Raw genomic sequence first — 18,552 nt, 5'->3', positions numbered from 1 at the left:
AGATAGTCTGTAAATATTTTTGCATGTTAGTGGAATTAGCTGAAGTGGAAATAATACCCTTGAAAAAGCCTCAATGTTTTCAGTAGTTTTGAAACACCTTTTCTGTCCAAAACTCAAAGAAAAGATGTTTTGAATTGAACGACATATGTTTCAAGCCCAAGTGAAACTTATTTTGACGTATTTCTTTTACCTGGAAGATTTTTGGTTGTTGTTGACTTTTCCCTTGGTCAGCAAGTGAACCAAAAGATGACTTTTATTGCTGCTTTTATGTGTGGTGCATGCCATGGGCCTGTGATCAAGTTTGCCCTGGCAGCCTTGCTCCTTCAGTCCCTGGAGGCCAGGTTTATAACACACTTGGTGTAAAAAGAGCTCCTGTGCTCTCTCCTTCCTTCCCCACTCCATAAATCCTCCTTTCTCAGGTATTTGCTCCCATAGCCAAGATGTCTGTGGGCATATGGGCTTCCTGAGTGTTTCTTCTCCCAGCCCCTTTACAAAGCAAAGCTGGTGCCCCTTTGCCTCTGTGAGAGGGTCTCAGGCATCTCATCCCTCACCTTTCTGGGCAGCAGCATGGGCCACGCCTTGGCTAAGCCAACAAATTTTAACTCAAACCACTGCTTAGCCATCACCCTGTGATCTGTTCCCAGCCTGTATGCAGGGAACACGCTGTCTTCTCATTGGTGACTTGGGCCTCATAGTTTCTGAAGCAGGGATGAACTTTCTGTGCTGTTTTTCCCGGGAGCTGCACCAGTGAGCCAGTGACTGGGTTGTGAGTGGGTTTGTTTGGTTGCTAAAATGTAAGAGAAAATGCATAAAATGTGCTAATAAGAGTGTCTTTGTGGACTGTGTGAAGGATCTGCATGTGCCTCAGCTCCTCTTAAATATCACTACTCCTTCCTGGTTCAGGGCACGTGTCCTTTTTAAAGTTGTGTTACCTCCCATGTCTTAAAGCTCAATTTAATTCCTTTGCAGTGTGAAGCATACTGAGTGAGCTCAGTAGGTTACACCTCTTGCAGCATCACCTCACTCATGCTGCACAGTAAACAGAGTTTGCTGCTGCTGCTTAGGTCATCCGTGTGTATTTGTATTCATCATTTTGTAATTTTTTTAATCTGATGTACCTAAGGTCATTACAGGGTCCTGGCTATTACCATGAGTGATTCACAATCCACAATACAGCGATTTCCTTCCCCTCCAGTAACTCCATCACAGATGGAGGGAGCAGAAGTAATCTTAAGTTTACTTAGAAAGAGGCCACTGGATAAAGAACAAGCTGAACTAATTCTCCTTTTTAAAAGCAGCACTAAAGAAAATAATAATTATATTCTCATTGTTGGGACACTGCCACTTTACTGGACCTTACTTATGAAATCCTCCACACTTCAGCCAACCCCATTTTTCCTTACCTCATCATAGTTTCAGGTTATCATCATTTTAGGCATCAGTGTTGAGCTGCCAAATAGATCCCCAGAAAATTGTTATTGATAGGAAAGGGCTTATTAAACTGGCAGATACTTGAAGAGTCAGATTCTCATGCAAGCAAATCTTTTATGTTGATGATATTTAATGTTTTGATTTGAGACCTAATAACTTTAAATGGCTACATATAAAAATTAATTACAACCTAATAAATTTGTTTATAATGAATAATGCAATAACCACATAATTAACAGTGATGATTCAAGTTAATATGATCAATATAGCTATAAATTAATTATATAGTGTATATATATTGACCCAAAGTCATGATCAGCCTCTAAACTGCTGTTATAGGAATCTCTGATGTTTCCAGTACTTTCTTTTTCAACACAAAACCAGTATCTGAGTCCCAAATGCAAGAGTAGGGGTTGGTAAGTTACTTGAACATGCCTGTAAACCAGGCGGTCTTAGGTTTTATGTGACAAACTGTTTCAGCAGCTTACTAATTTCTAGCCTGTATGCTGCAGGGTAATCAGTGCAATTCCCAGGAAATCCATGAAGGTTTTAATGAGCCGTGACATGTTCAGTGCACAGTCAGCATGAAGCAGGGCAGTGTGAGGAAGCTTTTGGCAAAGGCTGATGCACATAGATACTGGTTCATGAGGAGCCAGCTGCTAATCCTGACACTTGCCCAGGGAACTCAAACAGTGGAAACTCTGTACCACCTCAGTTCAGCTCTTACTCTATAAAATTCATGTATCCACAATCTATGCCATTCATAAATACCTTTGCTAAACAAGCTTCCCCATAATGTTGCTGGTTTAGGATACTCAGTGTAGGTGTTTCTGCTACAACGCTTTTGTTCTTTGTTACAGGACAGAGATTAACCTGACCTCTAATTTTTCCAAGGTTAAATTTTTGCAAAAGTCACTGATCTTAAAGGTATTTATCCCACTGGTTTCTGGGTGTGTGGATCAAAACCTTCACTTAGCTAAAGTGATTCTGACTTTTTGTAGATGCTCACTCTTGTGGTTTTGTAACCACAAGAGCAAAAACCTGGATGTATTCTTTTGAGTTCGCTTTTACACTGCACTATTGGTAGATATTTAGGAAGCAAAGCTACATGCTGATGAACCACATCCATTGCAAGCTGGCAGCGTCATCTCAGTGACATACATTAACAAAATTGGGGACAAAGGTGACTACTTATTTGAGCCCAAGGAAATTATGTTCATTTCACATTCCAATATCCTAGATGTAATACTTTTGACTGGGAGCTACTTTATTTTTTTAATTTGGTGGCCTGGTGCTTTGGATTGCCAATCTCAAACTTTAAAGGAATGATTTTATTTAATCCATTCTAAAATGTAAAGCTATGTATCATATTCTTGCAAAGTCAAAGACAGAGAAGTTTCAGTAGGCATTTAAGAGAATCCAGCTCCTCAGTCAGATACCTCCCTCTGCTACTCAGAATTACAGTACTGAGACTCTATAAATAAAACCAGGAATGAATGAAAACTCAAGCAAAATTTGTAATAAGCAAAAATCATTTCTAAAGAAATGGTATCTTTTATTAGGTCAGCTAATGCAGCTAAAAATAAGAAACAGACATACCTTTTGTGTACACAAACAAACTGGATTTGTCTTTTGTTGAATAAAAACTCATGTATTAAATTGAACAGAGAAAAGGGACAGCTACTGGTGAATGGGGTGATTTTTTAAGTTCTTTTTTGCTGAAGTGCTGTTAGTATCATGATGAAGAGACTTTCCCAGCGTGCTCTTTGAATTGCCTGGATTCTTTTTAACAGTAGTTCCTTTCCACTGAAAACATGCTGAGTAGTAGCAAAAAAAAATGGGGGAACAAGCACTGGGGGATGATGAACTGAGAATTATGATGAAAGTAGCCCAGAAACACGATGCAGTGGCTTTCAAGAGGTTTCTCCCTTCCTTCTCCCCCGCTTAAACCACACACAAAAACACATCCTAGGTGGTCGAGGAGGCATTGCCTAGAAGTACAAATTGCCTGAATTGCACATGTGATTGTTATACTGGGATAAAAGCTGGAGTCAGGACAACAGCAGATCCTGCTCCTTCAGTACTCGTACTTTCTGAAAGCCAATTTGGCAAGCAGCGTAACAAGAGCCTAACAAGTAGATGGGCATATGGGGAGGCAAAATAATTGTGCATTAGGAATACTGTGCAGATGTGAGCTGAAGTAAGGGCGTAACTCCATATGGCACAATGCTGACCTTCAGTTAGTGCGTGAATGACAGTATGCGGTGCAGGTCGCACCATCTGATAGATGCTGTACTGGGAGCAGGGCTGAAACCAGACAAAACTGGATTTACACAGATCATCTGCTTCCTAGAAAACAATACAGCAGCTACCGACAGCTGTTGTGCCTGGGATCATCCTGGTATTAGCACACCTTGCAACTCTGACACCTTCCCTAAAACACTTAGTGTATACCATGCTTCTGGAAAAAATACCTGCTGTTACCGCTATTAAAATGGAGGTGGCTCTTAATACCTGTTAATCTCCTGTGCAAGGAGAACGTAGGTGAGCGTGTCTGATTTCTGTCCATGTTCTCTATGGTTTAAAAGCCTTTATATGCCTTTGGAGAGGAAATTACTTAGTCCTTTCAAACACAAATATTAAAAATCCTGTGGTTAGCATATTTCTTTGCGGAACATCATGTTTTGTTTTTTTTATAAACTAACCCGAGAGGGAAGTGCATGTTAGGTAGAATACCTGTGTTATTGGGGAAGTGTGATGAGCGGAGGACTTAATTCTTCAACCTAGAAATCCTTTGATGAAATATGCTTGATAAGTCCAAATTGCAATTTACAATCTCTTACCAATTGTTCCTCCCTTTCCCTTTCATCTGTTAATAATACTTACACTGGCTAAGGATTTGGCCTCATTTTATCAATGGCTGGTTGAAGTACTCAGGAGGATTTCCTCCAGTGTTCACCAGAATTCTTTGATATATGAGATAGTAGGCTAACACCAATAATCTTTTGTGAGGAAGTGTCACAATACATACATCGATCATCCAAGCCTCTGTCTGTCAGACTCTCCCAACCCAACCGTATTTTTTATGACACAATGCGGCGCATGGCCTTTAAATTACCCATCTGTCTGACAAATCAGTGAGTGTGGCAGAAACTGGCAGCAGTTTGACGTCGCCTATCAGTTTAACTGAAGTGAAAGTAATGCAAACAGATTTATGGGATCCCCTTTGATTATAGACTATGAATATATTTGGAATTGATGTTTGGGAAAGAGACACAACAGAGAGGCAGGAAAGGCTTGTAAGCACAAGCACTTGTGTTGGGATTGTAGCTTTGCTTTTATTATGAGCAAGATTATCCTTAGTTTTTTCTCTCCCCATTTAATCTGAATGGTGCATTTAATCTGAATACCTCTGACTTCTTTCTGGGTGATTATTTAGCTGTTCTAAATTCATAACTTTAAGAAAAGTCAGCCTTGATATTTCTAAATGTATTTGAAGTACAGCTATTAAATATGTCTGTGACATTCATTGCATGGCAGTAAATACTGCTGAATTTCCAAGTGGGCTCTAACTACAATGGTGCACAACAGAAGACAAATAGCTAACAAGGTGGCTGCTCACTCCAGTGCTGGTGAAGGACTGAAGTTCTGTGATGGAGCAAAGTATTGACTTGGTTTTATTGATCCAATGGTTTATCTTTGTTACAGAAATGACCAAGACCTTGACTTTTTGCCTTTTGCTTCCATGAAAGGCTCTGGTCCCAGCATAGTATTGTCTTGCACCTGGTTCATAACTAAAATGTACTGTAACAAGCCTGGATTTTTAGAAAGAGGTTTTTATCCTACCTATTGATACTATTGTTTAAGTGCAGTGATGAATTGTGATGGCGAAAGCTAGGATGGAGAACTACTGAGTAGGTCTCACATACAGGCAACAAGATGCCCATTTAAACAACTCCTGGCTGCAGCTGAGCTTTTGCAGCCCTGGGCCATCCGATCCAAGTAAGTGGGACAGTGGTACCCTTTGGAGATTAGTACATTTGTTGAATCATTTTCTGAGCTCTCTGGAGCTTATTTAAGCTTCTCCTGATACACTACTTGGCTTTCTTCAGAGAAGCCACAGACTTATGCAATCCCCTTCTTTTTAAAGAAATAGTTTTCATGAACAAGTCACTTAACAAAACAGATAGTTGTGGTTAGCCTGTGATGCCTTATGCCTGGATTCCAGGGGAAACTGTGATTTGTGGGGTTGCCACAGAAACACATCCCATTCCCTAAGAATTTTCAGAGTTTTGTCTTGCCAGGCAGCACTGATTTAGCAGCCATCTGTCACTGATGTACTCCCCTGTTATCACAGCATTGGTAGCTGTGGGGTCATGATCTACAGCTGCTTAGCTCTTAGATAACCTCTTCTAAACCTGGAGTCTTTCTCCTGAATTTTGCTTGGGAGATGTTGGCATAACCTCGAGCTGAATTTGGTTTGTTTATTCCAGTGTGCAACCTAAACCTCTGGTGTCATCGCATCATGGTTCTGCAGGTCTTTCAAAACAACAGAGGGAAGATGCCTTCTGAGACAGATATCTTCTAAACAAACCAAACAGTTTTTCTCCTTTTCCCCGGGTTAGTGTTTGTCTTGAAAGGAAAGAAAGAGGTAACATTCCCCTCTATGCTAAGCTGTAGAGGTTGTCATCATTAAGATGATTGCTACACAGACCAAAACGGGCTTGCTGCGCAAAGGAGAAGGAGCTAGCAGATCGAGTTCATCACTGATGGGATGGGTACTTTCCAGCCCACAGTTCTTATTTGGAAACCACATCCCAGCTCCTGTAAATGGGGTTTTGGCTGTGTCACTCCTGTATTTCAGGCAGTTTTCATCTTCAGTCTTTGTACATGACAATGAGAGGCCTTTTGACTTCAAGGTGCAGGCTTCCGCCAAGCTTGTGACAGCTGGGTTCTTGCACAAGCATCTCCTCCCACCTCCATAGGTGAGGAGGTGGAGACATTAGTGCCAAGTGTTGCATTCCCTCACACAAGGTTGTGTCTGCAGGATTTCATGTGGCCTCCACAAAAATAGTGGGGCAGTTTGTAACAAAAGTCAGGGGTCATGGGGACGAGTAAGTAGAGCAGACAGTAGAGATCTTGGTGTCTGAGGTTGCCATGTAAGTTTTAAAGTGCCTGGGAGCCTTTGGCTACTCCCCACAGGAAAAGCTTAGGTGGTCTTTTGGGTCCGTCTTTCTTCCTGTCTGGAACTTAGTTAGTTGTAACCTATGCAAAGCTTTCCTTTGGCTAAAGGAAACCCTGACAAGTTTGCATTTAGCCACTAATTGACTAGAACATTCTCAGTACTTGGTGTTTTTTTCAAACACAACCTACTCCTGTTTTAAAATCTCTGTCCACAGTTCTCCCATCAGGTTCTGCCTGCCTGCATTCCACATATATTCTGAAAACACACGCGTTGGAAAACTGTGCAAGTCCCACACCTTGTTGGTTTTACTGAGGGAAGCCAAATCTGCACTGGAGCACAGAAGACAGATGTACTATCCCAGTGCACTGTTCAAAGCACGGACAGCAGCTAGGCTAGCATCACTGTGAAAAGGAAAGCTACAGATGGTGTCTTTGCTGAAGTTGTTCCTCTGGTATAATTCTGTGTCTACTATGAGGTTATTGTCAGAGATCTCACCAAGGCAGGTATGACTGTTGGCATACACAGTTCCACCACAGTTTCTGGAAGCATTAGTTTCTAGTGCTGATCTTTATTATAGTATGGTCTGAATGTCATGTTTAGGACCCAGTGAATGATACTGGATGAAGGTATCTATGTGCAGCCTGGCTCCTCTGCTTGTAGTCCCTTTGGCTAGCTTATGCTGAGTCAAAACACCTGCGTTTTATGAATGATGAATTTTTCTTTACCTCTAGGGAAGATGCATGAACTTCACCCGAGTGAAATCGGATGGAACCTCTGCCCCTTACAGCCCACCACCAAAGCTGCCACGGCGTGAGGAGGTTCCTCTCAACAACGCTCCAAGGAATCATTCTCCTCCTGTGTCTCTGCAGCCTCCCTCCAGGCAGCCACCTCCAGGACCACCCCCATCCCGAGTGCCTCCTGGACCTCCTCCTTCACGCCCACCACCACAGCCCATGGCTTAGAGTGCAGCAAAACCCTGATCGACAAAACGTGTCTCTTTGCTGAACGCAGCATATTTATTGAGTATTGGTTTACAGTTAAAGATATCAGAATTTGTTGCTGGTCAGCAAAAAAAGAAGAAAAAATGAAAAAAAAAAAAAAAGGAAAAATTGCCAAGTGTCAATTTTAGTGTATGAATATATTTATACCACACGTGCTGAGTAAACATTCAGTGGATAGATTCAGAGCTATGGGGTATAGAAACAAACCAAAGTGAATCATCTAGATACAGTAGCAGCTTTATGTGTATACAGTTGAAGATCTATTTACATATGACATTTGTCTGGCTTGGTATGTCAAATCATTCATTAATAACTTTAGCCGGTACATGTGCATCAGCTGTTTTGATAGCTGCCACCTGCAAGTTGGTTAAACATAGTTCATTGAGAAATTTGCTTTCTTTTCCCCAACAATACTGCATCCAGATGATAATATGGAACAATAGTTGCAAAGATAACTTTCTGCCTTTGGTTCTGCAGGTGGAATTTCCTTGGAAGTTTATAAGAAGGCGATAGCAATAATGAGGTAAAATGAGACTATGTGCCAATAATCAAGCAACAGTAATGTAGCATGGAAGAGGAATATCTTCTTCTGCTAAGAAAATTGGGTTTGAACCTGCCATCTCTGCATATGTTTAGACTCGGTTGCGTAGGATAGCCACTGATGGCCAGGGTTCAGATTTGTCCAAAGTTCAGAGGAATTTTGAAGAAAAAAAAAAAACAACCAACATTTTGGCCAGGTGTTTAGTTTTTATTTACAGAAAACAAGTTCTAAAATGGAGCAAACATTCATGCGATTTGAGCCTGAATGCTGTAATATGCAAACAGCATGTATTATTTTTATCAGCAGCATTGAGGGATTCCAGTACTATTTAATTAGATAAATTTTCTTTTGATCTTACTGCCAAGCAGAAATAGATCCTCTTGTGATTAAAAGATGAATTTCTCTATAAGTAGCTCTTTCTTTAGACAGCCCAGATTCCGCTAAATGTAACCTTGTAGTCTACCTGTGGTCGAGAGGCATGGCGTGAAGTGTCAGCGTGAGCTTTTGTCCCTGTTTTATATATTGTTTGCCTAGCGTACTTCCCAAACAGAGTGATTGCTCACCTGTGACCTTCATTCTGTGTGTCACCAGAAAGTGATGGGAGCACCCACACAGAGGTGGGAATTTATGACGCGGGATTGTGGGACAGCCCATGAATAGTGTTCTCTGAGCAATACCTGAATGGGTTGTGCCCAGATCATTCCCTAGTGAATCAAAATAACACCTGAGCTTGCTTTTTCTTCACCACTACCTATCGTATTGGAGAGGGTGGCTGCAAATTCCCATGCTGGTTTGCTTTGGCACTGGCTGTGTTATTAGGATAGTTGTAGAAATAATGTTTGTGTTGCATTATGACACAGCATATACCTATCTCTCCATCTGTGTGTAGGTGGGGGTGTGTAGCACATCACAGTAGTTACTGGCACATGAGTCTAAGATAAAACACTAACAGTATCATGCAGTTCCTCCAGATTTTAGGCCTCTTCATGCAGTTGTTGCAGGCATATAAAATTGCACTGGTACAAAGACAGATCAGGCTTACTGTTTCCAGTGGAAGTCCCACTTGCAGAACACCATACCAAGCTCTCATCAGTCTATGCTGATCACTGTGACATGCCGTGTGTATGCAGCTGAGGCTGTCAAAGATAAACTCAGAAGAACCACAGAGCCTCTTTCTCTTCTTGCACTGCTCTGCTCTTGAGTTATGCTCTTACCTCATATATATTGGTGCAAGTAGTGGCATCATAGTCATAGGTGCCTGCTGGCCTTGGAGCTGTTCTTAATTTAGGTCTAAGCCAGCAAAACATTTCTGCATGCATTAAAATGTCCTGCAGGTCGAGAGGAACATCCTTATGCCCAGTACTTTGCTGACCTGTGACTTCATTGTAATCAGAAAGGAGAACTGGGGGTACTCAACCTTCTCCTCATTCATTTTAGTCACTTGAACAGGGTCTGCATAATTTGTTTCATAAGAATGGATTTCTGTTTGGAGGAGAAAGAAGTGTGTGTGCATGTGTGTGCGTGTGTCTGTGATTGTGTGTGGGAGCTGGGTCGGTTTTTGTTCGGTTTTTCTTCCTTCACAAAAATTGCTCAAAGAGTAGCACTGCTATGAATGGAAAGGCCTTTTGCAGCCAGTGTGACACAGTCACAGGAGTAAGCTTTAGCTAATAAAAAAGCCTGGAAGCCAGATTTTGTATTGTCTTGCATCTGTACAGATCTTAAGGGCGGTCAGTAGGGTTGTTTCAGATTTGCACTGATTTGTATTTGTTGGCGTTGGTAGAACTTGACTTACTTCCAGTAAGAATGGAGGTGTTGGCTTAGGGAGGGCTTCTCGCAGTAACATATCCACTATGCCTGTTTTTTGCAGTTGAAAGGAGTAATATTATTTGCTGGCATAGCCAGTCTTGCAGAGATAACAGCTACTAACAGTTTCTGCATCCCTATCAAGTGCAGCGAGAATAGGAGTGGTTTGCGCTTCCAGGTGATGAGATCTCTATATGATAAAGCACCATCAAATTGAAAATTAGATTCAGCATAAATGGAGTTTCCAGCGTTTTCACTATATAAAATCAAGCATTTGGTGTGTAACTCGTGTTTTGGCTGCAGCTTCTGCAATAGGAGCGCTGCAGGTTTAGTTTGCCACTAAAGTGGGAAGAAGAAAAAGTGAACTTGAACTGAATTGCCTTTGCAAAGGTGGAGGGCAGTGAATATGCTACACTGGCTACAGAAGGGCCTGTTAGTTGTGTAGAAATGTGCCCATTTGCAGTGATCTCAGACACTGTAACAATGCAGTAGGAGGAAACGGTTGCTACTTCACCGTCTATTGAGCTTGAAACTTACTTGGGGCAAATCAAATTAGAATAAGCCAACTGAAATCAAGGCAGTAATACTGGTGTCTATCAGCTGAGACCTGGCTCAAAATAAATGGACAAAATCCCTCCAACTGGCTTGATATTTCAAGGTTTGTTATGGTATGCTTGTATGTCAGTTTTGATTATAGTAAATGCTAAGAAATGCTAAGAAATGTTCTCATGTGGGATGATTGTCCTGTATTTTCTAGTATATAGCATCATCCAAAACTTGCAAAAAGTGGATATCTAATGCTTCCCCAAATCCAAGAGAAAAACGTGGATTAGGAGGATCTTTGGCTAGCAACACAGATGTGACATGGCACAAGGCACAAAGCAGCGGGGATGGAAACCCCATGTGTTTAAAGCTGATACAGAACCACGTTGATCAAAGCATGTTTATGGCCATCTTTCAACCTCAGTGCATGTATTGCCATCTGTGAGAGTAGACTGCAGAGCAGACGGTCCTAAATCGAGGGGGGGGGGTGAGGGAAGAAAGGAAAAGAATCAGCTCCTCGTCTGAATGAGTGAGCATAACAATGAATGACATATTTCCTGAACTGTACCAGTTCAAATGCATGTGCACCTGGTGCTCCTAATGCTTTTTACTCCTGTTGGTCTTTAGACAACATGATCAGTAATATGCTTTCTCTCTTTATTTGTATGTTGGTTTTATTGTTGTTATTTCATTTTGGGTTTTTTTTAGAAAAACACATTTCACTGAGAAAACAGCCCTACTTCTGTAAATATAGAGTTTAATTTGGAGGGGACAGCACACTTCTGGATGTTACTGCTGGACAGTTATTTATTAAAAGGGGCTTAAGGTGAATAAATACAGGTGGCTCAGGATACATGCATGCAAGTGTGATAATGCAGTATAGCATTTTCAGTTCTCTGTAGTTTTTAGAGAAGGGGAATTTTTGGGTCATCCTAGTTTGTTTAGAAGTTTGTTACTGATCTGATACTTTTGAATAATGCAGTAGACTCCTAACATATAACAGTGCTTGAACAGATTATGATTTTATGTTTTTTGGGGGGAGGGGGTAGAGAAGGAAAAATGTTCTAGTTTTTAAGGGAAAAAATGTACTGTACTAAACTTTTTTTAGAAGATAAGTGATTTCAGAAACAGTGGGGGTGTGGGCTGATAGCTGGGGCATGGAGGTGAGGGACAGAGGAAGCAGTTGGATTTTGGGGGGACAGAGAAGTTTTACATGGGTGTATGGGTTTGTTCCTGTTACATGTGGTACAAAGTTCTGTAACTGACATGCTGCTTCCACATTATAATCCTATAATCTTTATACATTTTATGCACCTGCTCCATTTTTCTGAGAAAACTTTGCAAATGTAATGCCTGCATGCAAATGTGGGAGATGTAGCCAAAGTGTTATAATACAACATAATATAGTCTTAATGGATTCAAAATCAACAATAAAAGTGCTTACTGGTTAAACACTACAGAGAATTCCATTGCAGGATCATTTTAAGAAGGGATAAGCTTTGTCTGTGCTTCATCTGTGATCAGCTCAGCCACCTAATGGTCAGGAGGAGAAAGTAGGGTCGGGCTGTCAGAATTCCTATCCTCAAGTTGCTACCCGTTCATTATTTGACTGGAGACAAGGGTATGTTCTGTGTCTCTGTTTCCAGTTTCTAGCCTGAGGATTTCAGTGTTTGCCTAGTTAATTCAGAGGTAAGCCGTCGTTTGTTGGAAACCCTTTGAGATCTCAGGTAAGCAGGGTAGAAATGCTGAGTAAATTTTACTGGAGTCAGTCCTCAAACATTGATTGGCACATGGGGAGGGTATGAATTTATAGCTGCTGTCTTGAAGAGTTTTCTAATGCATAGAAACAAAGTAGAAGCCACCCAAGACAAGATGTTAGAGCTTAAGACTTTAGCAAAGAGAAATACTATGGCAAATCCTATACCTATGGAGCCTGGAGTCAGCAGGTATCAAACACAACTACTGTTTTAGGAGTCTTGCCTGAAGGATGCCGGACTGGATCTTAAGATCATCTTCTCCCTCACTATCGCTGAAACTAGTTTTCTCCTCCCTCCATGCTTCTAATGCTTCCTCTGTATCTCTTTGAGCCCCATTGAGGATTGGGGCTGGGGGGGAGCGGGGCTCATGGAAACATAAGACAGGCAAGAAGGTCAGCAGTGGTAGGCCACAAAAATCTTCAACCCCATCAGGCTGCAATTATGGGTAATCAAGGCTGCTGCATAGCTGCTGAGCTGTGCTACGCAGTCAGTCTGCCCAGCATGGCAGCCACAGCGCTGCGTGCAACGGGAAAGGAGACTGGTCCTTGCACACATGCAGTCCCCTGAACCCACGTGAACCTCATCTTCAAAAATGGCAGGCACTGATTTTTGGGGGTGTGGTAGCCACACGAAGTCAGGTAGGAGGCTGAGGCAGGCATTGCCCTCCCTTCTTGACAGCTCCAACTCTGACTGTGCTGCTAATGGGAGCTAAAATTCTTTGTTTTGAGATGTGCTGCTCCCTCGTGGAGTCAGGGGCTCAGACAAAGAGCCTGCCTTTCTCTCACTGTACTCCCCAGACTGGTAAGACAACACTCACACAAAAGGGTTTTGTGGCCTTTGCTCTTTTTTGTTCCTCCATCTACGCAAAAAGCAGGGCCAGGCTCTCGAAGGAGATCAGATGAAAAAAAAGCGGTCCTGTAGCCAAGGCTCTGGGCATTTTTGTTCTGCATTGACAAAAACCTGACACCGGCTGCAGATGTGGTTGGTTAGGTTTATGTGTGCCTAAGACAACAAAGTTCAGATTTGACCTGAACTTCCCTGGAGATTGGGAATGTGCAGATCCAGGATTTTGGTTTTGGATTTGTCTATAAATAACCTCTAGTGCTGATGTAGCATCTTTCATCAAACATATTTCACAGTCTCAGGAGTGGCATTTACATGTGAACATGCACCAGCATACCCTATTTGGCTACATGGAACTCAGCAGCAAGAATATTACTGGCTGCAGCAATCCGAGCTAGGAACTGAAAAAATGTCCTTTCCCCCTGTCCTCCCATTCCTTAGGAAACCACAGGCAGAGCATGTTGCCTGCGCTGGAAGTTGTCTCATCTTGACTCTCTGAATGTGCTTTGCCCTTTGGTTTAGTACTCATGTCAGGCTTCCTTGGGTTCTGCCTCAAAGTCACCCCCCTCCTGCACATTGAGGACCCCACTTTCTACTGCAAGGGAGGCTACATGAAGTTTCCTAGCCAGGTATTACTTTGATTCCTGCTTGACTGCAGCCCAGGAGAACAATGAGATGATGAGACTGAGATGAAAGAATTCCCTGACAGAAATGGAACATCCTGCTGAGTGGTTTTGCTTGTGACATAGATTGAGAAATGTTTCCTTTTAAGCTTTCAGAGGTGCAAGATTGTTGTTCATGGATAAATCTTCATTGAGGGTCCTCAGATAACCCCATCTGTGTCTGCCACAGAGTTCAATGTCCTAAGCTCTCTTCATGCCATCCTGGCACTGCCATGTAGCACCATGCCTGGGTCCTCCTGCATCCTGCCTCTGGGCCATGATTTTTGGCTTCAGGCTGTCTGTTTCTTCATGATAGAAACAGAGGCCCTTTAGAAATGTCTTAGGGTCTGTGACCTAGAACACCTCATATTGGAGATAAACACTTTTTCCTGCAGTGGCAGAGGGATATGGATTTAAAGCATGAGTCTTCCCAGAGGGCACAGGGAAACATAGCAGCCAGGACATAGCCACATGTAATAAACAAGCATGCATTTGACAGAGCTCACTGAATAAAGCTGCTCCTTCCTCACTGATCATGGCTTATGTACTGTCAGATTAAAATACTAAAAGCCCTAAAATGTTTTCTAGTTTCTATTTTTTGGTACACAGGAAGATGTTTTGAGCTGAAAACAGGAGTCCCAAGATACCCCTTCATCATCAAAAGCATATTTGGACAACCAAAGCCAATGGGAAAATATGGCAAGCATATGTGGCAGCTCATCCTTTTCAAAAATGCAACTGTGGCTGCTTTGTGCCTCTCTTCCCTTGTGCATTAATAACAGCTTACTTAAAAGTGAACATGCCTAGAGGTAGGGGTTAATCCTGGTCAGCTTTAGGGTTTTTTTCTATTGTTTTCTGGATTTCTGGTCCTCCTGTTTAAGGTCTGTTGTGTACTTTGGTGATAAGGGGATGCCAATGCAGTAGTGAGACTGTTAAGCCTGGTTCCAACTGGGAAATCCTGGCATGTCCTCAGCAGACAGGTGCCTTCAGAAGGCAGTTAATAGCTCTTACAAGCTATAGTCATCATGACGGTAGATATGGGTCTGCTGAGCGTCACCAGGAACCTCCTGCTCCAGGAATGCACACAGCCCATATCTGAGACACCACAAGTGACAGCCTGTCCACGAAGACAGTCATAGAGACCCTGGTAAGATCTGTCTCCTCCCAAGCTAACAGGTTCAGTCAGGTACTACAAGTGCCTTGCAGCACTTGCCCCTCTCTAGGGGAAAAAGTAACTCTGCAGGCTATGGAGTTTCCCAGCCCTATGTCTATTTTTGCCAGTACTAATGGTCTCCATCACTGAAGTGACTCACAGGTCAAAATAGGAAATAGCTCATTTCCCTCCCAGCCACATGCAGGAGCAAAGGAGCAAGTCTGCCTCTAACCCAGACCATCTGGACCCAGCACTGCCCCCAGAAGACCAGGCAGGATGCTTCTCAGGTGGCCCCAGGCAGCAGCTCTACCGTGGTCTCCCGCAAGGGAGATCAGGGGGGTTAATGTTCTGCATCCTTCATGAATCCTGTTATTTTCCTGAGTTGTGCATAGGTGATGATTGTCTGCTTGCCAGGGCCCTGAGCTGGAGGCTGCTGGTGCTAACAGGGGCACTGAGGAGTTGACAGAGCACCCCTGGGTTCACCAACTCTGCAGACTTGTTTCTGTGGGGTGGCACAGCCAGCATTAAGCCTTTCCTTCCCTCTTGTGATGCTGCTGCAGGCAAACAAGGCTATGGCTGTTTCTCTGCCCTTTGTTATGACTCAGCTTCCTTTGCTGTAAGGATAGAGCCCAGCTCTGGCTGTATGAACTCTACAGCTCAGCTCTCCTGGCCAGGCTTTCCTCTCTGGGTACCATTGCAGCTCCCCCTAGGGCAGAGGGGGGAGGCAGGAGAGGCTCCTTGTGCTGTCCACGTACATGACTCATGTCTGGCATTCTGGTATTTTTGGTAGTTCAGCAGCAGCCCCAACTCAACAGCAGGAAATAAGTATGAAAATAACTTGTCAGTGTGTTTGCAGAGAAGCAAACTGAACGATGTCTCTGCCACGATCTGGCCCCAGCAGCCCCTTTCCTAGTTGGCTCTTGAAGAGCTGCACATAGAGAATGAGCTGTGGAGAAGCGCTTGCCTCTGCAAGCCTGCTGCTGCTCAGACATCTGGCCAAGGGCAAGTGTCAGCCTCAGAGCCTGTTGTTGTAGGGTTTGTCCAGTGAGAGCTGATAGCGCCTTTTCCTACATGGGTGCTGTGAGACCTGAAGCAACGCCAGCCAGATGTTCTTGGCAGGGCTGTCACCTGCACAATGGAGGCCACCGCACACAGGCACAGGGACATTATGGCACATGGTACCAACTCAGAGTGGCCATTTGGACTGCAGCCCCTGACAGCACTCCATGCCCATGACAAGGGCAGCGCTCACCATGGCCGAGGACTGGATGACAGCCATGGTGGTTGGGTAGGCAGGCCTGGCTGGAAGGCAGGACTTGATAGCCTATTTCCCACAGTGGAGCAGCTTGCTTTGAATTCTGCAGAGCAGACTGGGAAGCTGGCATTGCTTTAAAGAAAAAAAAAATAAATACTTATTTCAAACTAATTTTGCTTGAAACACTGCTTAAACCAGCAGTTCCAGCAACAGCCTTCTCTATTGCACACAGACTGCACGTGCTGTCCCGGTGCCCGTCTGTTTGCTCTGCCAAGGAGAAACTCCTGGCTGTATAATTTGTAGGCCACATCACTACCAATCTCTCTGGTCTTCCTCATCTTCACCACTGAAAAGCATTGGTCTGAGACATCGCAAGCATGAGGTCCACATGCTTGGTTGGGATTTGCACAGTTACTAAGCAGGAAGCAGCTTCCTGCTGGGAATGTGTGCTTGCCCTGGTAGATCAGATTATTTTTGTCCATAGTGCAGTCTGCCTGTAATCTTAGAAGGGAGTTTATGCAGATGTGTATCTATGTGATTGAACTTCATCGAGTCACATATACATGCACACTCACACCAGAAGAGAGAACTGACTTTTTATGGAAATGGAAATAGGAATTGTAAACTCCTCTGGGATAAGAGTTTACATTTGTTTCCTAGATACTATTGACTTGGAAGGCAATGCAGTCATTTTGCTGCTCATACAGGTATTACCCAAGTCTCTGTTAAGATTCCCAAAAGCTCGTAGGACCAGAACCAGACATGCTGACCTAACAAAAGCAATCCTCCAGAGATCACTCAGCTTCTCCAGAAATGTGGTGCTTTCCCTATTGCCCAGCACTGGGGAAGATGATTGTCTCCTAAGCCAACAGCGTCTATTATTACACGTCTTGTAGCTCTCTGCGATTAAAAATGATCTGATGGCTAAAGGCTCCCACTAAGGTTCCTTGCCACAGTCAGGCCCTCCTCAGCTCCTTCCATGATCAGTCTCCCTTCCCAGGCTCGTTCCTTCACCCTCCTCAGAGCTACTACTTCCTTGGCCATGTCCCTGCCTCTTGCAACCACTTCAGAGACAAGCTGGTAATGTGGCAGTTATGCACAAGCCTGTGCTGCATTTTCTACGCTGCACTTCATACAGGCACACTCACTGGTGAGCTGTGACCTGATTTTTACATCACTGTCAAAGAGACACAGATTAATCCTCAAATATGGGCTGAGTAAAATTCTTCAGGCGAACAAGCCCTGTCCATCAGTCCTCTTCTGTTCTTGCACTTAACTGAGCTACCTATGAACTGATGGCAATGATTCCATGTCTGAAATGTGCAGCCCTCATTTATCAGCTTTGTGACAAAAATTGGTGCTGAAAATAACCCACAGTTTGGGACACAAGGTGGTCTGTTGAGGCATGAATGAATACTTCGTGATATTGTGCAACTGAGACACTGTGGCGCTGTGAGACTGGCTCTTGAGAGAGGTTGTTTTGATTTCTTGTTCTCTCCATGACCCTGAACACATCATCTCTGGTTTGACCCAGTGGAATCTAATCACCTCAGTGTCATAGAGGGTCTGGTCTTAGATCAGCCACCAATATCTGGCAGAGGTCTCCAAGAAAATACTCGGAAGATTTTCAACACAGCTAGAGCACAGCCTTCAGCTTACGGAGAGCTGGCTGTTTTAGCAGCACTATTGTTATTTTTAGTGCCTGTGATGCAAAACTCTTCTCTGATATAAGATTACTTGCCCTGTTTTCTGTTCTTGTTACAACAATTTGTGAAATATGTTGGTTTCTCTTAGGAAGGAATAGCCATTGCGTAAGCATACAATAAAATACAAAAACCAAGCTATTCACCCTCACACATTCCCAGTAGCTGTGAATTCTTCATCAGGTCCTAGCAACTGGCATTCAGGTGAGGGGGAGGATGTGTAAGTGTCCACTTTGTTGTGAGATATGGCTCAGTAACCTGTCTATACCTTGAATGACAAATTGCCACAGGCAGGCCTTGCTCCTGCCCAAGAGCTCAAGCAAGTGCTTGTGTAAAGTGTCCCCAGTGATCTGCTTAGGTGATGAAGATCATAGGTACCTGAGTAGAGACTTAATGCCATGTCCCCAAGAAAGAAAAGCAATACTTTATGTCTCCTTTTCTGTGTTCCCCACTGTCAAGCTTTTGACACTCAAATGTCTTTGCTATGTCCAGCAAGACATCTGAATGTACACACATGGAGGTCTGGATACCAGCTCCAGTGCCACCAATGTGATTAGCATGGCCACACTGACTTCAGTAGTGTCACTGTGATTCTGCAGCAGTGGGAGGGTAACCAAAATCAAACAGAAAGCCATGTGTCTGGCTCAGCACTCACTGAAATCATTGGAGATTTTC

General features: G+C 43.3%; 1 protein-coding gene and 1 long non-coding RNA gene across 2 annotated transcripts in view; both read left to right on the top strand.

The window, feature by feature from the left end:
* The window catches only part of ANTXRL (ANTXR like), a 53,964-nt gene extending 45,643 nt beyond the window's left edge, over positions 1 to 8,321 (top strand). The window contains exon 18 of the mRNA XM_061358810.1: positions 7,348 to 8,321. Coding sequence (XP_061214794.1) covers positions 7,348 to 7,578 — 231 coding nt within the window. The 3' untranslated portion in view covers positions 7,579 to 8,321. The remainder of the gene's footprint in view (positions 1 to 7,347) is intronic.
* Positions 8,322 to 8,346: 25 nt separating this feature from the next.
* LOC133215076 (uncharacterized) lies at positions 8,347 to 11,271 on the top strand. Its single transcript, XR_009726306.1, has 2 exons — positions 8,347 to 9,712; positions 9,755 to 11,271. It is a non-coding gene; the product is annotated as an uncharacterized LOC133215076 (long non-coding RNA).
* Positions 11,272 to 18,552: the final 7,281 nt, after the last annotated feature.

This window comes from Neopsephotus bourkii, unplaced genomic scaffold (genome assembly GCF_033783945.1).
Source record: "Neopsephotus bourkii isolate Nb327-2 ecotype Australia unplaced genomic scaffold, CSIRO-AGI_Nbou_v1 NB_951, whole genome shotgun sequence".
Classification (NCBI taxonomy): domain Eukaryota; kingdom Metazoa; phylum Chordata; class Aves; order Psittaciformes; family Psittacidae; genus Neopsephotus; species Neopsephotus bourkii.
This window is presented reverse-complemented; position numbering and strand designations above follow the sequence as displayed.